Raw genomic sequence first — 21831 nt, forward strand, 5'->3', positions numbered from 1 at the left:
ACTCCCTCCCTATCTCTGTAACTCCCTCCAGCCCCTACACTCCCTCCCTATCTCTGTAACCCCCTCAAGCCCCTACTCCCCATCCCTATCTCTCTAACCCCCTCCAGCCTCTACACCCCCTCCCTATCTCTGTAACCCCCTCCAGCCCCTACATCCCTCCCTATCCCTATAACCTCCTCCAGCCCCTACACTCCCTCCCTATCCTGTAACTCCCTCCAGCCCCTACACCTCCTCCCTATCTCTGTCACCCCCTCCAGCTCCTACACCCCCTCCCTATCTCTGTAACCCCCTCCAGCTCCTACACCCCCTCCCTATCTCTGTAACTCCCTCCAGCCCCTACACCCCCTCCCTATCTCTGTAACTCCCTCCAGCCCCTACACCCCCTCCCTATCTCTGTCACCCCCTCCAGCTCCTACACCCCCTCCCTATCTCTGTAACTCCCTCCAGCCCCTACACCCCCTCCCTATCTCTGTAACCCCCTCCAGCCCCTACACCCCCTCCCTATCTCTGTCACCCCCTCCAGCTCCTACACCCCCTCCCTATCTCTGTAACTCCCTCCAGCCCCTACACCCCCTCCCTATCTCTGTAACCCCCTCCAGCTCCTACACCCCCTCCCTATCTCTGTAACTCCCTCCAGCTCCTACACCCCCTCCCTATCTCTGTAACTCCCTCCAGCCCCTAAACCCCCTCCCTATCTCTGTAACCCCCTCCAGCCCCTACACCCCCTCCCTATCTCTGTCACCCCCTCCAGCCCCTACACCCCCTCCCTATCTCTGTAACCCCCTCCAGCCTCTACACCCCCTCCCTATCTCTGTCACCCCCTCCAGCCTGTTCAATCCTCTGGGATCTCTGAATTGCTGGTCTCTGTGAGCCCCCGTCTATCCTAGTCCCATCGATCCTCCTGTTAGTGGGTGTGCCTCACTCTGCCTGCCTCCTTGGCTCCGCACTTCCTTCGCTGATCCTGCCGGCTCCCTCTCCCACGCTCTCCTGGTCTCCGGCGTTCCTTGGAATTCTGCTTTGCGACCGGAAGGTTTCCGTCCTCCCTGTCCCTGAATCCCGGAAGCGATTGCGAGAGAGGGCAAACTGGTGAGGTTGGGGGTGGGGGTGGGAGTACGGGGTGAATGAGCCGGGGTGGGGAGGGTCGGGGAGTCTTACCGAGGAAATGGAGCAGTTTCTGTGCCCGGTTCTGCACCGGTCTCGTGAGGATGAGGTCAGGATTCTCGTCGATGAATTGAGTGTCAACAGCGCCGTACAGAAACTGGTCATTGCTGAGCACATTCTGCAGGAACGGGATGTTCGTCTGAAAGACAGAGGGACACGAGGAGTTAATCCAGAACCACGCGCTGTGGGCGGAGCTACAAACACAGCAAGCGAAGAGCTGGCCCATTCGGCCCCTCTGCCGCACCATGCTAGCACATGTCCAACTGTCCCGCACTGACATCATATCCCGTCGTATCATTGGTTTACTGATCATTGTCTGCTCACTCTCTCTTGAACTTAATGACTGAACGTTCCCATTCCTCAGAGTTTGAGAATTCCAAAGATTCATAAGACCATGAGACATAGAAATTAGGCCATTCAGCCCATCAGGTTAGCTCCACCATTCAATCCTGGCTGATAAGTTTCTCAGGAGAAAGTGAGGTCTGCAGATGCTGGAGATCAGAGCTGAAAATGTGATGCTGGAAAAGCGCAGCAGGTCAGGCAGCATCCAAGGAACAGGAGAATCGACGTTTCGGGCATAAGCCCTTCTTCAGGAAGGGCTTATGCCCGAAACGTCGATTCTCCTGTTCCCTGGATGCTGCCTGACCTGCTGCACTTTTCCAGCAACACATTTTCAGCTCTGATAAGTTTCTCAACCTCAGTTTCCAGCTTTCTCACTGTAATCCTTGATCCCCTCGACAATCAAGAGCCTATCTGTCTCCGTCTTAAATATACTCAGTGACCTGGCCTCCACAGCCTTCTGTGGCAGTGAATTCCATAGATTCCCCGCTCTCTGGCTGAAGACGTTTCTCCTTATCTCCGTTCTAAAGGGTCTTCCCTTTACTCTAAGGCTGTGCCCTCGGGTCCTAGTCTCTCCTACCAAAGGAGACATCTTCCCAACATCCACTCTGTCCAGGCCATTCAGTATTCTGTTTGAATCAATTAGATCCCCCCCCCACCTCATCCCTCGAAACCCCATCGAGTATTCACCTCAAACGTTCCTCCTATGTTAAGCTGTTTCTTTCCTAGGGCCATTCTCGTGAACCTCCTCTGAGCACCAGGGCCAGTACATCCTTCCTGGGATATGGGGCCCAAAACTGCGCACAGTTACCCTCCAAATTGAAGATGTTTCTCCTCAGCTCAATCCCAAATAGCATGCCTTTTCTTCCCGGTCTTTGTTTCTGATTTATTCCTGGGACACTCAGTTCCCGGGGTGGGGGATCTATTCGCTGCTCTGTCCTGTCTGGCCCATAACCGGGGTCCAGGAAGCAGTGGGGAGGACTGGGCTTCAGTTACCGCGACGCTATGCCCCTGGGGAAGCAATCACAGGGTGCCCAGAAACCGCCCAACACCCATGGGCACCGCAAGGGGCTGCAGTCCCCTGCCCTGAGCCCCCAGGGGTGACATTTTCCGTTCACTTTGTGAGTCACGTCGAATATAGGACTGTACAGCACAGTACAGGCCCTTCGGCCCACGATGTTGTGCTGAGCATTTATCTTAATCTAAGGTCGACCTAACTCCACACCCCTCAATTTACCGCCATCCACGTGCTTGTCCAGCAGACGCTTAGATGTCCCGAGTGTCTCTGAGTCTACCACCACCGCTGGCAGTGCATTCCACATACCCACCACTCTCTGTGTAAAGACCCTACCTCTGACATCTCCCCTAAACCTTCCTCCAAACACTTTAAAATTATGACCCCTCGTGACAGCCATTGCTGCCCTGGGGAAAGGTCTCTGGCTATCTACTCTATCTATGACTCCCATTACCTTGTACACCTCTATCAAATCACCTCTCTTCCTCCTTCTCTCCAGTGTGAACAGTCCGAGCTCCCTCAACCTCTCTTTATAAGTCAGGCCCTCCAATCCTGGTAAATCTCCTCTGCAGCCTCTCCAAAGCATCTACATCCTTCTAAAAATGAGGCGACCAGAACTGGACACAATATTCCAATTCTTTCGGGTCTTTCAAAATGATCTGAGGAGGGGAGCCTGGGGCAAAGAGCACTGTGGTGCAGCGCCTGAGCCAGGAGACAGAGCACCCGCTCCCGCGATTCGTCGTAACTGATTAACTTGGGGGGGGGGGCGATACCGATGTAGAGAACCAGCTAGGCCAACATCCACTGCCCATCGCCCAGAGGACAGTCAAGTCTCAACCATATGGCTGTGGGTCTGGAGTCACATGGAGGCCAGACCAGGTCAGGATGGTAGTGTCCTTTCCTCAAGGAGATCAGTGAACCAGGTGGGCGTTTCACCATTAATCGTCATTTGACTCTTAAGTCTGGATTTTTATTGAAACCGAATTCCATTGTCTGCCGTGGCGGGATTTGAACCCATTGGCTGGGTCTCCGCATTAACAGTCCAGTGATGAGACCACTGGGCCATCACCTCCCTCCGCCTGAGAATATACCGCATCCCCCAGCCCCCCCCCCCCCCCCCCCCCCACCCCGCCTCCCCACAACCACCCCACCACCGAGGTACGTCACCCTCCTCTGAAGCCCCTTCACTCAGGGCTGGGCAGCCCTACCTCTGAGTAAAGGCCCTGGCGCCAGGTCAAGAAAATGGGCTCTCACTCTACAATTTCACCAGGTGAAAGGTCACCGGTATTCCTGAGCCTGTCAGCTAAGTCAGACTGACGTGGAGCATCGCTCGCGTGGTGTGCGATGGCGAGACTACACGAAAACAGAATGGCCTGGGCGCAGCGCTGGCCCTGATATTAAAACACGTTTTCAATTACGCCCCGTCAGTGAGAGCAGGGAATTGCTGCAGACAGGAAGACTGTTTCCTTTGAATTATTCCTGGAATCACAAAGCCTCTCCCACCCCCTTAGCTCCGCTCAAAGCCCCTTCACCCCCACCAGGGCCTTCTGAAATATTATTTCAACTGTTTTTGACCATTTCATCCCATCTCTTTGTAATCCGCAGGATTTGGAAATATCCCAATTTCTGTCTCCACCTCTCTCTTGCCACCTCAAGTGACCCAGAGCAAGTTTGTCACTACAGATATACAATACGCAGACATAATATCAAAGACACAATTTTCAGATACATAATATGCAGATACAAAATTCACAGATATATGATAAACAGATAGATTAAATGCAGATGTATAATTCACAGATATGTGATATGTAGATATTTGATAGGCAGCTACAGAATCCACAGACATATAATTCACAGATAAATGATATGCAGATATATAATTTGTTGATATGTGATACACAGACATATGATACGTAGATATAAAATTTACAGGTATATGATACAGGGCGGCACGGTGGCTCAGTGGTTAGCACTGCTGCCTCACAGGGACCTGACTGATTCCAGCCTCAGGCGATTGTCTGTGTGGAGTTTGCACATTCTCCCCGTGTGGGGTTTCCTCCGGGTGCTCCGGTTTCCTCCCACAGTCCAAAGATGTGCTGGTGGGGGTGGATTGGCCATGGGAAATCAACCATAGTGTTCAGGGATGTGCAGGCTAAGTGGATTAGCCACGGGAAATGCAGGGTTTACAGGGATTGGGTAGCGGGTCTGGGAGGGATGCTCTTTGGATGTTTGGTTTTGACTTGATGGGCTGAATGGCCTGCTTCCACACTGTGGGGATTCTATGATTCTCGTGAGGGTGCCCTCGTAAGAACAGCAGTAGGCGATTGCATCCATCCCTCACTGGATTGGCTCAAGGGTGGAATCAAACCTGGGTCCCTGCTGATGTGAGGCAGCAGTACTAACCACTGAGCCACCATGCCGTCCTAAGGAGGGCTCAAAACTGATAAGGAGGAGGTACTGGATGAGCTGTTGATATTTAAAGAGTTGACCAGGCAGTGGGACCAGAGAAAGGATATCCAAAGCATATTAAAGAGGGAGAGAGAGAGAGAGACAGAGAGACACAGAGAGAGAGAGAGAGAGGGAGAATTGAAGAGACACTCAATATTCCCTAGCCTTGTAGGAGGTGGGAGCTCTGGAGAATTGCAAACCTTACAGCCTTGTTCAAAATGGGATGTAGTTGTGGGCGAGTGGTCAGTTTACTTTCAATGTTGGGGCAACCCCTAGGAATAATCATTCAGGCTCATACCACCCTCTGCGTGAAAAAGTTGCCCCTTAGGTCTCTTTTATATCTTTCCCCTCTCACCCTAAACCTACGCCCTCTAGTTCTGGATTCCCCGACCCCAGAGAAAAGACCTTTTCTATTTATCCTATCCACGCCCCTCATAATTTTGTAAACCTCTATAAGGTCACCCCCCTCAGCCCCCGACGCTCCAGGGAAAACAGCCCCAGCCTGTTCAGCCTCTCCCTGTAGCTCAAACCCTCCAACCCCGGCCACATCCTCGTGAATCTTTTCTGAACCCTTTCCAGTTTCACAACATCCTTCCGATGTTGTCACATGGCAAGATGCGAGCGAGTCGGCGTGGATTGGTTAAGCTAAAGTCCGTGCCGAACGAATTTTCTGGAGTTCTTTTGAAAAGGTGACAGAGAGGGTCGATGAGGATAACGCTGTTGACGTGGTGTACTTGGACGTTCGATGTAGTGTCACGGGACAGACTGGTGAGAAAGGTTGGAATTCATGGATTAAAAATGATGGGGGTGAGGTGGATCCTGAAGGTTCACAACAATAGAATACAGAGAGTTATGCTCAGTGGATGATCTGGATGGTTTGTCATGGAGTACCACAAGGGTACAGGGACTCTTGCTTTTCCTGATAATATATTAACGATATGGATATTGCTGTGCAAGAGATAATCTGTGGGTTTGCGGTTGATATAAAACACTGAAGCATTGTAAACAGTGAAGAGGACAGTTTGTCACTCCAAAAGGTCAGTGTCGTGTCAGTAGAGTGGGTGGAGAGCTGGCAGACAGATGAGGTTTAATATGGCGAGGTGTGAGGTGATGTACTTTGGGGAAAATGAATGTGACGAGACAGGATAAAATAACAGCTACAATTCTGACAAGTGTGCAGGAGTAGAAAGACCTGGGTGTTTACGTACAGGAGCCATTAAAGTTAACAGGACAATCTCCTTCCTATCGGAAGGATGTTGTGAAACCGGGACTGGTTCAGAAAAGATTTACAAGGATGTTGCCAGGGTTGGAGGGTTTGAGCTACAGGGAGAGGCTGAACAGGCTGGGGCTGTTTTCCCTGGAGTGTCGGAGGCTGAGGGCTGACCTTATAGAGGTTTATAAAATCATGAGGGGCATGGATAGGGTAAATAGACAAAGTCTTTTCCCCGGGGTGGGAGTCCAGAACTAGAGGGCACCCTCTAGTATGGAATGAGCTGCCAGAGGAAGTGGTGGAGGCTGGTACAATTGCACCATTTAAGAGGCATCTGGATGGGTATATGAATAGGAAGGGTTTGGAGGGATATGGGCCGGGTGCTGGCAGGTGGGACTAGATTGGGTTGGGATATCTGGTCGGCATGGACGGGTTGGACCGAAGGGTCTGTTTCCGTGCTGTACATCTCTAGGACTCTATTCCAGAACAGGCCTCACCAACGTCCTGCACAACCTCCAACATGATGTCCCCAACTCCTGGACTCAAAGGGACTGAGCAATGGAGGCAAACATGCTGAACACCTTCATAACCACCCTGCCTACATGTGATGCATACTTTAAAGAATTATGTACCTAAACCCCCAGGTCCCTCTGTTCTACAACCCTACTCAGGGCCCTAACGCTGTAGTGAGCAGATTTATAGCTCAGGTTGATGATGTTACTGATCACGGATGATGTTACCTACTATGGTGACGAAGCGTCTGAAACCAACCCTTCCAGCTCAGCGAGCAAACGTACATACTAATTAATTGTTTAGCTTTGAAGATAGATGGAAGATGTTGGGAGTGTTCTCCTTGGAGAGAAGGTTAAGAGGAGTTCAGATGAAGGTTTTCAATATCATGAGCGGGCGACTTGGCAGAGGAGATATGGAGAAGCTGGTCCTGTTGCCCAGCAATCAGAGCCGGACAGGAGAGACTTCAAGGCAGTAAATGCGGTGAGGAAAAGTACCTTCATCCAGTGAGCAGCAACGGTGTGGAATGCACTGCCTGGAAACATGGGGGAGGCAGGTCCGATTGAGGCATTAACGAGGGGCAGTGGATGATTGCTCAGATAGAAAGAGAGTGCACGCTCACAGGACAAGGGCAAAAGATTGGCACAAAGTTATGACATGACTTCAGGGAGCCGGAGCAGACAAGGTGGGCCTCTGATTGTGTTTTCCTGCATCCTCATGTGTCCAATGTGACGCAGTAAACTCCAAAACCGCCACTCAGTGCTGCTGGTCTGAAATCACTTGACTAAAGGCTACAGCACAGATGCAGAGGGCAGGGCTGTAGCAGAGGGTATAACTACAGCAGAGGGCAGGGTGTAGCAGAGAGCAGGGTGTAGCAGAGGGCAGGGTGTAGCAGAGGGCAGGGCTGTAGCAGAGGGCAGGGTGTAGCAGAGAGCAGGCTGTAGCAGAGGGCAGGGTGTAGCAGAGGGCAGGGTGTAGCAGAGGGCAGGGTGTAGCACAGGGCAGGGTGTAGGAGAGGGCAGGGTGTAGCAGAGGGCAGGGTGTAGCAGACGGCAGGGTGTAGCAGAGGGCAGGGTGTAGCAGAGGGCAGGGTGTAGCAGTGGGCAGGGTGTAGCAGAGGGCAGGGTGTAGCAGAGGGCAGGGTGTAGCAGAGGGCACGGCTGTAGCAGAGGGCAGGGCTGTAGCAGTGGGCAGGGTGTAGCAGACGGCAGGGTGTAGCAGAGGGCAGGGTGTAGCAGAGGGCAGGGTGTAGCAGTGGGCAGGGTGTAGCAGAGGGCAGGGTGTAGCAGAGGGCAGGGCTGTAGCAGAGGGCAGGGTGTAGCAGAGGGCAGGGTGTAGCAGAGGGCAGGGTGTAGCAGAGGGCAGGGTGTAGCAGAGGAAAGGCCTGTAGCAGAGGGCAGGGTGTAGCAGAGGGCAGGGTGTAGCAGAGGGCAGGGTGTAGCAGAGGGCAGGGCTGTAGCAGAGGGCAGGGTGTAGCAGAGGGCAGGGCTGTAGCAGAGGGCAGGGTGTAAGAGAGGGCAGGGTGTAGCAGAGGGCAGGGCTGTAGAAGAGGGCAGGGTGTAGCAGAGGGCAGGGTGTAAGAGAGGGCAGGGCTGTAGAAGAGGGCAGGGTGTAGCAGAGGGCAGGGTGTAAGAGAGGGCAGGGCTGTAGAAGAGGGCAGGGGGTAGCAGAGGGCAGGGTGTAGCAGTGGGCAGGGTGTAGCAGAGGGCAGGGCTGTAGAAGAGGGCAGGGTGTAGCAGAGGGCAGGGCTGTAGCAGAGGGCAGAGCAGTAGCAGAGGGCAGGGTGTAGCAGAGGGCAGGGTGTAGCAGAGGGCAGGGCTGTAGAAGAGGGCAGGGTGTAGCAGAGGGCAGGGCTGTAGCAGAGGGCAGGGTGTAAGAGAGGGCAGGGTGTAGCAGAGGGCAGGGCTGTAGAAGAGGGCAGGGTGTAGCAGAGGGCAGGGTGTAGCAGAGGGCAGGGTGTAGCAGAGGGCAGGGTGTAAGAGAGGGCAGGGCTGTAGAAGAGGGCAGGGTGTAGCAGAGGGCAGGGTGTAAGAGAGGGCAGGGCTGTAGAAGAGGGCAGGGGGTAGCAGAGGGCAGGGTGTAGCAGTGGGCAGGGTGTAGCAGAGGGCAGGGCTGTAGAAGAGGGCAGGGTGTAGCAGAGGGCAGGGCTGTAGCAGAGGGCAGAGCAGTAGCAGAGGGCAGGGTGTAGCAGAGGGCAGGGTGTAGCAGAGGGCAGGGCTGTAGAAGAGGGCAGGGTGTAGCAGAGGGCAGGGCTGTAGCAGAGGGCAGGGTGTAAGAGAGGGCAGGGTGTAGCAGAGGGCAGGGTGTAGCAGAGGGCAGGGTGTAAGAGAGGGCAGGGCTGTAGAAGAGGGCAGGGGGTAGCAGAGGGCAGGGCTGTAGCAGAGGGCAGAGCAGTAGCAGAGGGCAGGGTGTAGCAGAGGGCAGGGTGTAGCAGAGGGCAGGGTGTAGCAGAGGGCAGGGTGTAAGAGAGGGCAGGGCTGTAGAAGAGGGCAGGGTGTAGCAGAGGGCAGGGCTGTAGCAGAGGGCAGAGCAGTAGCAGAGGGCAGGGTGTAGCAGAGGGCAGGGTGTAGCAGAGGGCAGGGTGTAAGAGAGGGCAGGGCTGTAGAAGAGGGCAGGGTGTAGCAGAGGGCAGGGCTGTAGCAGAGGGCAGGGTGTAGCAGAGGGCAGGGTGTAGCAGAGGGCAGGGCTGTAGCAGAGGGCAGAGCAGTAGCAGAGGGCAGGGTGTAGCAGAGGGCAGGGTGTAAGAGAGGGCAGGGTGTAAGAGAGGGCACGGCTGTAGCAGAGGGCAGGGAGTAAGAGAGGGCAGGGTGTCGCAGAGGGCAGGGTGTAGCAGAGATGTGTCTCTCAGACCGACAACCCTCTCCTTATTGCAAGCAATTTCTGTCAAGGATATCGCACAATATTCAGGTATGATGGGACAAGGGCTGGGGAAGGAGTTGCGGGGGGGGGGGATCGCCCACCAATCCTCCTCCAACCTGTCCAACCCCAGCCAGACCCTGCCAGAGCCCCCACCTCCCTCAATGGGTTGGTAGCAAAGAGACAGGACCATTCGCCCATTCCTCAGACTGCCTTGTTAGCGTGCAGCACAGGTACTGGCTATGTCTGACTGCAAGTCAAATGCAAGGCAGAAACCCGTTTCTCTCTCTCTGTGTATCTGTCCCTGTCATTCACTCCATCCTCCAGCGAGGTACCCAGCTCACTAAATGATGCTTGAGAGGCAGGATGCTTTGTCGGTTAATGCAGTAGGTGATATTTTGAGTCATTGCTTGAGTTGGAAATAGCAGCTTTTTATTAAGAGCCGCCCTCTCTCCCTCCCCCTGTCCCTACTCATGCACTTGACACGTACACAAAGATGTTTGCCACATGCACTTAACCCACTGAATTCAAGTTAAAGCAATCAGGATCCTGTTCCAGAGGGAGCAGGCACCGCGCACAAAGCTTCCAGTGGGTTGTAACAGGCCATCCAGCCCATCCGTTCCTTACTGCACTCCCCAGGAACCACCTCCCACCCTCTTCCAATCTCTGCCTGCCCCCCCAACACCGTCAAAGGTGGAGACCATTCGGAACCCTTAGAGCAACCGGATCATGGCTGACCCAACGCCCTGGACACTGGAGCTCTGAAATGGTAACGGAGAACACAGAGGGTCAGGCATTGCCTGGGGAGAGGGGGGGGGGAGAGCACTTAGTGTTTGGAGGTGACCTGCCTTTGGCACTGATGGGGGTGGGGGGAGGGACAGTCAGTAAAAGATGGCCAACCTGCTAGCTCAGCAGCTTTCCCCCCTCCCCCACCCGCGCTCTTGCCCCATCTTTCCTTGATATCTCTCGTAGCTGCCCTCCGCCAGTCAACAGGATCAATGGCTGACCTTCCAGCTCAGTCGCCTGTTTCCCAGCTGCCTGCACCCTCACCCCGTACACTTTGATCTCTCCATCCCCTTCTGTTGAAACCGTTCGGGGTTTCGGACTCAACCCCTTTCTGTGACAGACAATCCCGCAGGCTTTCCTCCCCACTCTCTGGGGGGGGGGGGAGAAAACATTTCTCCCTAATCTCAGTCTGAAACGGCTCCATCCGTAATCCTTAGCATGTCACCGCTCTCCCCCCCCTGGTTCTGGACTGCCTGGGTCATCAGGAACATCTTCCTTGCATGTGACCCTGTCGAGGCCCTGTTAGAATTGTATAGATTTCTATGAGAAACCCTCCTCATTCTTCGGAACTCCAGCGAATGTCATCCTCACCGATCCACTTTCCCTTCATACACCAAGGCGTTTAGCACGCTGGCGTTCAATGCTCAGACCTTTGGGTCTAGGAGTTGGGACATCACAATGAGGTTGTAAGGACATTGGAGTGTTGTGTGGAGTTCCGTTCTTCCTGTTATCGGGAGGAAATTACTAAACTAGAGAGGGCTCAGAAGAGACTTACCAGGACGTTGCCGGGAATGGAGGGTTTGATTTGTAAGGAGGAGCCGGGATTTCTTTTCCTTGGAGCGTAGGAGGTTGAGGGGCGACCGATTAGAGGTTTATAAAATTGTGAGCGGCAGAGTTAAGGTGAACAGCAAAGATCTTTTCCCGAGGGTGGGCGAGTTCAAAACTCGGGGGCGTTTATTAAAGGTGAAAGGAGAAAGATTTAAAAGGGACCCGAGGGGCAACCTTTTCACACAGAGGGTGGTTTGTACGTGGCACGGACTGGCAGAGGGAGTGGTAGATGCGAGTACCGTGACAGCATTTGAGAAACATGCGGACAGGTACATGAATAGGAAAGGTTTAGAGGGATACGGGCCAAATGCTGGCAAGTGGGACTAACTTGAGTTTGGGATTATGCCTGGCATGGATGGGTTGGGCCGAAGGGTCTGTTTCCGTGCTGTGGGACTTGAGTGAACCAGCTGGGATTTTACATATGCCATGAGCTGGGCTCTTAATGACAGATTGCCTTGTGTTTGAATGTCACCCTCTGTGATGGAGTGATTCGAGCCCATTTGCCCAGATCATGATCCTGGGGTTCTGGCTTCATCATTCAGCGTTGTTAGCACCGCCTCTCTGACGGACCTATCGCAGCTCGGAAACCACCCCCGGCTGCAGATATCTCTCCTTCATCATTCAAATCCATGTGAAATGGGGGAACAGTGTGAAGCGGAAAAGGCAGGCCACTCAGCCCATTGAGCCTGTTCTGTCAGTCAGTATGTTGAAACTTTATTGCTGGAACAGCACAGCAGGTCAGGCAGCATCCAAGGAACAGGAGATTCGACGTTTCGGACACAGGCCCCATGGTCAGGCCTAAACTTGGGGCCTTCGACAGTGTCATCCCTGCTTCCCCTCGATCCCCTGAGAGACCGCAACGTCTGTCCATCACAGCCTTCAATATATCCCAGTAGGGAGCCCCCCGGGCAGAAAGGAGGGAATTCCCTCGATCCCAGAACGTGATTATTGATGGGGAGCTGAGGGGGGCAATTAAATCACCCTCCCAATCCTGTCCAGTGATGGAGCAGAGGTGGTTCCCTGCTCTGAATCTCTCTGAACCCCTGAAGCTCCTCAGGGAAGGGGTGGGTGGGAATCAACCTCCGTTGCTTGGCAACAGTTGACGGAGGAGGGAGAGGGGCAGCGGAAGAGAAACGGTGGGGTCCGAAACGAAACGCCCAGTTCACTCAATTTCCGGTCCCCAAGAGATAGCGGTGCACATAGCTGAGAGGGCTGGCTGAGTGAAGCACCCAGTGGGTGCAGGGAACCCCAGCACAAACAGATTCACCAGTCTGCAGCATCGCGTTAATGTGGTCGCCCCTCTGTGATGGAGCCCCTTCACTCTGTCACGGGAGGGGAAGGTCGCTGGCATGGGGTTAGATACAGAGTAAAGCTCCCTCTACACTGTCCCCCCATCAAACACTCCCCAGGACAGGGACAGCACGGGGTTAGATACAGAGTAAAGCTCCCTCTACACTGTCCCCCCATCAAACACTCCCCAGGACAGGGACAGCACGGGGTTAGATACAGAGTAAAGCTCCCTCTACACTGTCCCCCCATCAAACACTCCCCAGGACAGGGACAGCACGGGGTTAGATACAGAGTAAAGCTCCCTCTACACCGTCCCCCATCAAACACTCCCCAGGACAGGGACAGCACAGGGTTAGATACAGAGTAAAGCTCCCTCTACACTGTCCCCCATCAAACACTCCTCAGGACAGGGACAGCACGGGGTTAGATACAGAGTAAAGTTCCCTCTACACTGTCCCCCATCAAACACTCCTCAGGATAGGGTCAGCACGGGGTTAGATACAGAGTAAAGCTCCCTCTATACTGTCCCCCATCAAACACTCCCCAGGACAGGGACAGCACGGGGTTAGATACAGAGTAAAGTTCCCTCTACACTGTCCCCCATCAAACACTCCTCAGGACAGGGTCAGCACGGGGTTAGATACAGAGTAAAGCTCTCTCTACACTGTCCCACCATCAAACATTCCCCAGGACAGGGACAGCACGGGGTTAGATACAGAGTAAAGCTCCCTCTACACTGTCCCCCATCAAACACTCCTCAGGACAGGGACAGCACGGGGTTAGATACAGAGTAAAGTTCCCTCTACACTGTCCCCCATCAAACACTCCTCAGGACAGGGTCAGCACGGGGTTAGATACAGAGTAAAGCTCTCTCTACACTGTCCCACCATCAAACATTCCCCAGGACAGCGAAGCACAGGTTTAGATACAGAGTAAAGCGCCCTCTACATTGTCCCCCATCAAACACTCCCAGATCAGTGACAACGCAGTGTTAGATACACAGCAAAGTTCCCTCCACACTGACCCCATGCAGGAGCAAGTGGGGTGTATTCCATCACACCCCTGAGTTGTGCCTTGGAGATGGGGTAACAGGCTTTGGGAAGTCAGGAGATGAGTTACTTGCTGCAGTATTCCCAGTACCCTGACCTGCTCTTGTAGCCGCTGCGTTTATATGGCGAGTCCAGTTGAATTTCTGAACAATGGTAAGCCCTGGGACATTGATAGCACTTCCTACAGGGTGGCACGGGGGCTCAGTGGTGAGCACTGCTGCCTCACAGCACCAGGGATTCGGGTTCGATCCCACCCTCGGGCAACTGCCTGTGTGGAGTTTGCACATTCTCCCCGTGTCTGCGTGGGTTTCCTCCGGGTGCTCCGGTTTCCTCCCACAGTCCAAAGATGTGCAGGTTAGGGTGGATTGGCCGTGCTAAGTTGCCCCATAGTGTGCAGGCGTGTGTCGGTGAGTTAACCATGGGAGATGAAGGGTTACAGGGATGGGACTGACAGGGGGAGGGGGCAGTTCTGGGTGGGACACTGTTCGGATGGTCGATGTAGACCTGATGGGCCCAATGACCTCGCTCCCACGCTGTGGGGGTTCTATGAACAGAGGCTGCGCCCCAAGGACAGGTCACTGCTTTCAGAGCGCGGGCAGGTGGTGTGGAGGGTGGGAGCGGCGCTATGGAAATGCAGGGAAGCGAGAAGCGTTTCACCACGACAGAAGGCCAGCTCCATCCAAAGGCGAATGTAGGGCAGACAATTCCAGCCTCACACTGCTAAGGTGAGAATCTGTGAAACGACTAGTCATGCTCTTCAGCATCTGGCCCTCAGGCTCACTGTATTATTTGTGTCTAACAACTTCTGACAGACTCGCCAATCCCAACCCTGACCCTGCAGCTGAAGACTCTCTGTTTGTCACCAGGAAAGCCCGCCAAGGGCCACAATGAGCTTTAATCAACACTGATTTCCCTTCAGGTTACACATAAAGGCCTGTGTCAGTGTATAGTTACACCGACCCAGGATTAGCAAAAGAGACTTGCTGTCCTTTCCTGTTTGACACCGAGGTCCTGTGAAATTCATAGAATCCCTAGTGTGGAAGCAGGCCATTCAACCCATCAAGTCCACACTGACACTCTGAGAAGCACATCGCTGTGACCCACTTCCCACTACCATCTAACCCTGCCTGCACATGGCTAACTCACACAGTCTCGGGTATGGGTAATTTCCCACGGCAAATCCACCCTAACCTGCACATCCCTGGGCACTATGGGACAATTTAGCACGGCCAATCCACCCTAACCTGCACATCCATGGGCACTATGGGACAATTTAGCATGGCCAATCCACCCTAACCTGCACATCCCTGGGCACTATGGGGTAATTTAGCACGGCCAATCCACCCTAGCCTGCACATCTTTGGACTGTCGGAGGAAACTGGAGCACCCGGAGGAAACCCCACCCAGACACGGGGAGAAGATGCAGACTCCACCCAGATAGTGTTGATGGTGGACAGGTTTTGCAGAGTCAGGAGCTGAGTTACTCGCTGCAGTATTCCCAGCCTCTGAGTTATTTGCCTCGATGATTCTTCATCGGAGCAAATTCCACATCAAAGTGCCTCTGGCAGCTTTTTGTTGCGCTTACTCACAACAGTTGCTTCTCGCCAGGGTGTTATTTTTCAGCTTGTCATTTCCATGGCGACCCCGGGAGCAGTTAATTGGTCAACGTAAGATAGTGTGAGATAGAACCGCGCCATTCTGCTGACCCCCTCAGTCGCTCGGCAGTCTGCCTGATCCCAATTCCCTCACCTTCCCCCTCACTTCCTTTCTGCTTTACTCATTCCTCTAGACCCTGGCCTGAATGCCTCAACAGGCCCGTCTGCACTCATCGAGTGACGAGGCAGAACCCGGTGAACAAATCAATGAAGTGTCCCACACGATGGTTCAATTGAAGCCTTTTTGGGAGGCCATTCATCTCGTTATGGCTATGCAGACTCTCTGAAGGAGTACCCCATGTGTCCCTCCCCACCCCAAACCCTACCTTGTCTCCATCGCCCTGCACTGTGCCTCACGTCTGAATGATATAAGATGCCTACACCTCAGGGAGGGATTATAAACAGGAAGAACATCAACTAAATCGAAGTCTTGGGCTCAGCCATTCCCTGGGGTATTCCCCACGGCAACACCTCTACCTTCTTTTCAAACAGTACAAATTGTTGTTCCCTTTAAGATTTGGCATTCTTGCCATGTTATCCTGATAAGTGCAGGACGAAAAAGTTTCAAAAGCAGAGGCCTTCTCTCAGCAGTAATAAAGACAGCTCAATGGGGTCAAAGACTCTTGTTCAAACTGACCAATAGCTGACTAGCTGCAGCTGTTCCTCCTATTAGAAAAAAGGGCAGACTTGTCTTTGTACAATGTCCTCCCTGACCTACATTGGCCCCTTTGCAGGCAATGAAATCCTTTTTGAAAGTGTATTGTAGATAGGACAGGAGGCACATGGCACACAGCATGACCTCCCACAATTACACACACCTAAACACACACAACCTCAAACACACACAAACGCACCAAACACACACATATATACCCACACTCCAAACACACACATCCTCAAAAACACACACACATACACAAACACACGTACACACCCAAGCACACACATACACAGACACACCCAAGCACACACTCACACTTACACCCAAACACACATACACAAACACACACACCCACACAAATACTCACACCACACACACAAACTCACACGCACACCACATAACGCACGAACACACACATATACCCACACACTCACACAGATACACTCTTACACACACACACACATTCTCATACGCACACATACACTCTCACACATAAATACACACACAGACACTCTCACAAACACACACTCGCACATTCACATACACTCACAGACACATACACTCTCACTCACACACACATACACTCTCTCACACACGCAGATACTGTCACTCACACACACATATAAACACACAGTGATGTAATGTCTGACCAGTGCTGGTCAATGATGGATAGATACATATTGACCATGAGCTTATCTTCTGGAAGATTGATGTGGGATCATTTACGTTCACCAGAGGGGGCAGATAGAGGCTGGATCTGAGAAACAGCATCTCTGACAGTGCAGCACACCCACAGCCCTGTACACGGGGTGTCAGGCTCCAGAATGCACCCCAGATAACGGACTGGTGTTTTCATTCAGAGGCGAGCACCTTAAAGCCAACAGATGAACGAAATGATAACATGTTCACGTGCACACACTGCACTGTGCCCATATCTTTGAACTAATGGACCACTTTGCCCTGTTCCCAGGCCTGGCCAAGCTGGCCATGAACATGTCTGGGCAGTTAAGGGATCTCCTGTCCCGAATGTTGGTTGCTGTCTGCGCCTGGGTGCCTGTCAGTGTTATCGAGTCATACAGCACGGAAACAGACCCTGTGGACCACCCACTCCACGCCAACCATGTTCCCAATCTAAACTGGGCCCACCCGCCTGTGCTTTGCCCATATCTCTCCAAACATTTCTTATTCATGAACGTATCCAAATGTCTCTCAAACGTTGTAACTGTACCCATGTCCAACCCTTCCTCTGGAAGTTCATTCCACATGTGAACCACTCTCTGCGTAAAAAAAAAAGTTGCCCCTCATGTTTTTTATAAAAATCGTCTTCCTCTCTTCTTAAACACATGCTCCCTAGTGTTGAAATCCCGCACCCTAAGGAAAGGACACCTGCCATTCACTATATCTCCACCCCTCGTGATTTTATAAACCTCTACAAGGTCACCCCCCGACAGTGAACAAATTCCCAGTCTTTTCAGCCTACAGCTCCTTGTAACTCAAAAACCCTCCGTTCCCAGCAACATCCTGGTACATGTCTTCTGAACCCTCTCCGGTTTAATAATCTCCTTCCTGTAACAGGGTGACCAGAACTGGACACAGTAATCAAGACGAGGCCTCACCAATGTCCTGTATAACCTCAACATGAGGTCCCAATCTTTGACACTCCCAACTCCGACACTCAAAGGACTGAGCAACGGAAGTAAGCTTGCTAAATACCTTCTGTTGCGTTGTTAGGCTCCGGAATGACATTCTAGTCATATTTGATGAATTTCTCACGACGTTTCTGATTTTTGCTATGGTGTTGTTTCCAGAGGACGTCAATTAATTCATCTGCTTGACTGTTTTTAAGCTCCCCCCAAGAGAGTACAATGATTGCATCGCAAATACAGCAATCGTGGCCCTCATCACTCATCTCATTTCGATTTGGGAACTGAAAAATACACCGGGCCACTTCCAAACTTCCAATTAGCTGAAGGCTTCACAGAATCCTGACAGTGTAGAAACAGACCATTCAGCCCAACAAGTCCACACCGACTATCCAAAGAGTAACCCACCCATTCCCCGACCCCATTACTCTACAGTTCCCCTGGCTAATCCACCTCACCTAAACATCCCTGAACACTATGGGCAATATCCCATGGACAATCCGCCCTAACCTGCACATCCCTGGGCACTATGGGACAATTTAGCACGGCCACTCCACCCTAACCTGCACATCCCTGGGCACTATGGGACAATTTAGCACGGCCAATCCACCCTAACCTGCACATCCCTGGGCACTATGGGACAATTTAGCACAGCCAATCCACCCTAACCTGCACGTCCCTGGGCACTATGGGACAATTTAGCACGTCCAATCCACCCTAACCTGCACATCCCTGGACAAACTGGGACAATTTAGCACGGCCAATCCACCCTAACCTGCACATCCCTGGGCACTATGGGACAATTTAGCACAGCCAACCCACCCTAACCTGCACATCCCTGGGCACTATGGGACAATTTAGCATGGCCAATCCACCCTAACCTGCACATCCCTGGGCACTATGGGACAATTTAGCACGGCCAATCCACCCTAACCTGCACATCCCTGGGCACTATGGGACAATTTAGCACGGCCAATCCACCCTAACCTGCACATCCCTGGGCACTATGGGACAATTTAGCACAGCCAATCCACCCTAACCTGCACATCCCTGGGCACTATGGGACAATTTAGCACGGCCAATCCACCCTAACCTGCACATCCCTGGGCACTATGGGACAATTTAGCACAGCCAATCCACCCTAACCTGCACATCCCTGGGCACTATGGGACAATTTAGCATGGCCAATCCACCCTAACCTGCACATCCCTGGGCACTATGGGACAATTTAGCACGGCCAATCCACCCTAACCTGCACATCCCTGGGCACTATGGGACAATTTAGTACTGCCAATCCACCCTAACCTGCACACCCCTGGGCACTATGGGACAATTTAGCATGGCCAATCCACCCTAACCTGCACATGCCTGGGAACTATGGGACAATTTAGCACGGCTAATCCACTCTAACCCGCACACCCCTGGGCACTATGGGACAATTTAGCACGGCCAATCCACCCTAACCTGCACATCCCTGGGCACTATGGGGCAATTTAGCACGGCCAATCCACCCTAACCTGCACGTCCCTGGGCACTATGGGACAATTTAGCACGGCCAATCCACCCTAACCTGCACGTCCCTGGGCACTATGGGACAATTTAGCACGGCCAATCCACCCTAACCTGCATATCCCTGGGCACTATGGGACAATTTAGCACAGCCAATCCACCCTAACCTGCACGTCCCTGGGCACTATGGGACAATTTAGCACGGCCAATCCACCCTAACCTGCACATCTTTGGACTGTGGGAGGAAACCAGAGCAACCCCATGCAGGCACGGGGAGAACTTGCAAACTCCACACGGACAGTCGCTTGAGGTTAGAATTGAACCTGGGACCCTGGTGCTGTGAGGCAGCAGTGCTAACCACTGAGCCACTATGGTACTAAAGAGAACAGTATGGAGATTTTAAAATGTGTGACCGAGATCCCACCCGGCGATTGGAACATTGATTTTAATCGTTTTTCTAGGCTTGTACTCTCCGGAATCTGGGAGAATGAGGTGGGATTTCACCAAAATATATAAAATCCTGATGGGACTGGACAGGCTCCCTGTGGGAAGAATGTTCCCAATGCTGGGAAAGTTTAGAACCAGGGGGTCACAGTCTCATTAGAGGTAAGCCATTCAGGACTGAGGTGAGGAACAATTTATTCATTCAGAGTGTCGTGAACCTGTGGAATTCTCTGCGACAGGGGCCAGTTTGTTCCATACATTCAAGAGGGAGCCCTTGTGCCTCAAGGGATCAAGGGTTATGGAGAGGAAGCAGGAGTGGGGTACGGAACATGCATGATCAGCTGTGATCCTACTGAATGGTGGTACAGGCTCGAAGGGCCGAAGGGCCTACTCCTGCACCCTGATTTCTGTGTTTCTCTCTCTGCGTCCCCTCTCTCTGTTGTAGTCTGGACAAAGGTGTGCTAGTTACAGAGAGAGAGAGAGAGAGAGGGAGCAGCTCAATTAATTCCATTTCACTCAATCACTCACAGGGGAGTGCTTTGGGGAAGTGAAAACTTCAAGCCTGGTTCACTTGCACCTGTGTTAGTGCCTGGTAAAAACAATGACTGCAGATGCTGGAAACCTTCTTCTGGATCAGTGGTGCTGGAAGAGCACAGCAATTCAGGCAGCTGTCCTGTGTTAGTGCCTGTCCACTGAGTAACGTTCACTGTCGAACCCCCGTGCAGGAAACAGAGTTTGAATTTGGGTCATGACCATGTTGAGGTCACACACACGCTTGTCCGCGCACACACACACACACACTTCCTCACTCACTCTCTCTCACACACACACCCTCACACACATTTCCTCACTCTCCCTCACACACACACTCCCTCACTCTCTCTCTCACACACACTCACATACATCCTCACACACTCTCCCTCACACACACACACTCACACACTCCCTCACTCTCTCTCGCACACACACACTCCCTCACACTCTCTCTCTCTCACATACACCCTCACACACTCTCCCTCGCACACACACACACACTCCCTCACACACTCTCTCACACACACTCACACACTCCCTCACTCTCTCTCGCACACACACACCCTCACACTCTCTCTCTCTCACATACACCCTCACACACTCTCCCTCGCACACACACACACTCCCTCTCTCTCTCTCTCACACACACACACACCCTCACACTCTCTCTCTCTCACACACACCCTCACACACTCTCCCTCGCACACACACACTCCCTCACACACTCTCTCACACACACACTCACACACTCCCTCTCTCTCTCTCACACACACACACCCTCACACACACTCCCTCGCACACACACACACTCCCTCACACACTCTCTCACACACTCTCTCTCTCTCTCACACACACACACACACTCTCACACACACACACACACACACACACACACACACACACACACACACACACCACACACACACACACCACACACACACACACACACACACACACACTCACACACACACACCACACACACACACACACACACACACACACACACACACTCACACACTCACACACACACACCACACACACACCACACACACACACACACACACACTCACACACACACACACACTCACACACACACCACACACACTCACACACACACACACACACACACACACACACACACACACACACACACTCACACTCACACACACACACACACACACACACACACACACACACACACACACACACACACACACACACACACACACACACACACCATATTGGAAGCTGCCTGTTTGTTGAGTGTCAACTAAATTAGGGAGCAGCAGGACATGGCGGACGTGTCAATAAAACATCAGCAAGAATCTGTGCCAACAGGCAATCCCACCATTTCGAAGAAAAAGAGAAGCTGATTGCAGAGTGAAGCTTCAAAAACTTGTGCTTTTGCCTCACTTTGATTTTTTTACAAATTGTTCTGATGAGTGGAAGATTAAAAGCTTCAAGGAAATCCACCGCCCTTTGAATTCATATTTTTGCAAATGTTCCTGACGATTACAAGATGAAAGTTTTTGACATAATGTGTCGACATTCAGAGAAGAGGCACCTCCTATCTTTATAAGCGCCTTTTATAACTTCAGGACTACCAACAGCTCCTGGCAGCCTCGGTACGAACATCTGATGCACTGAGGCCCTTCCTTGCCCTTCTGCGATAGATATAAACCCATACCACGGCCAACAATGAAGTGAAGTTGAGAATCAACCATGTTGCTGTGGGTCTGGAGTCACATGTAGGCCAGACCAGTTGAGGATGGCAGATTTCCTTCCTCAGAGTCTACTGGATCTCAATACAAGGCTCTGGGATTCAAGAGAACTTGCTACCCCCTCATACTGTCTGATTTATAACAAGTGTGTGGGGGATGATGCATCTAA

At 52.5% G+C, this 21831-nt stretch overlaps 1 protein-coding gene across 3 annotated transcripts in view; it reads right to left on the reverse strand.

Moving 5' to 3' along the window:
- Positions 1 to 21831, reverse strand: part of LOC122543886 (pyruvate carboxylase, mitochondrial-like) — a 931966-nt gene that overhangs the window by 333944 nt on the left and 576191 nt on the right. For all 3 annotated transcript variants that reach the window (XM_087983758.1, XM_087983759.1, XM_087983757.1), the window contains one exon: positions 1156 to 1300. In XM_087983758.1, the coding sequence (XP_087839884.1) occupies positions 1156 to 1300 (145 nt within the window). The remainder of the gene's footprint in view (positions 1 to 1155; positions 1301 to 21831) is intronic.

This window comes from Chiloscyllium plagiosum, unplaced genomic scaffold, assembly GCF_037043375.1.
Source record: "Chiloscyllium plagiosum isolate Xiang-an unplaced genomic scaffold, Cpla_swu_hap1 HiC_scaffold_46, whole genome shotgun sequence".
Lineage (NCBI taxonomy): Eukaryota > Metazoa > Chordata > Chondrichthyes > Orectolobiformes > Hemiscylliidae > Chiloscyllium > Chiloscyllium plagiosum.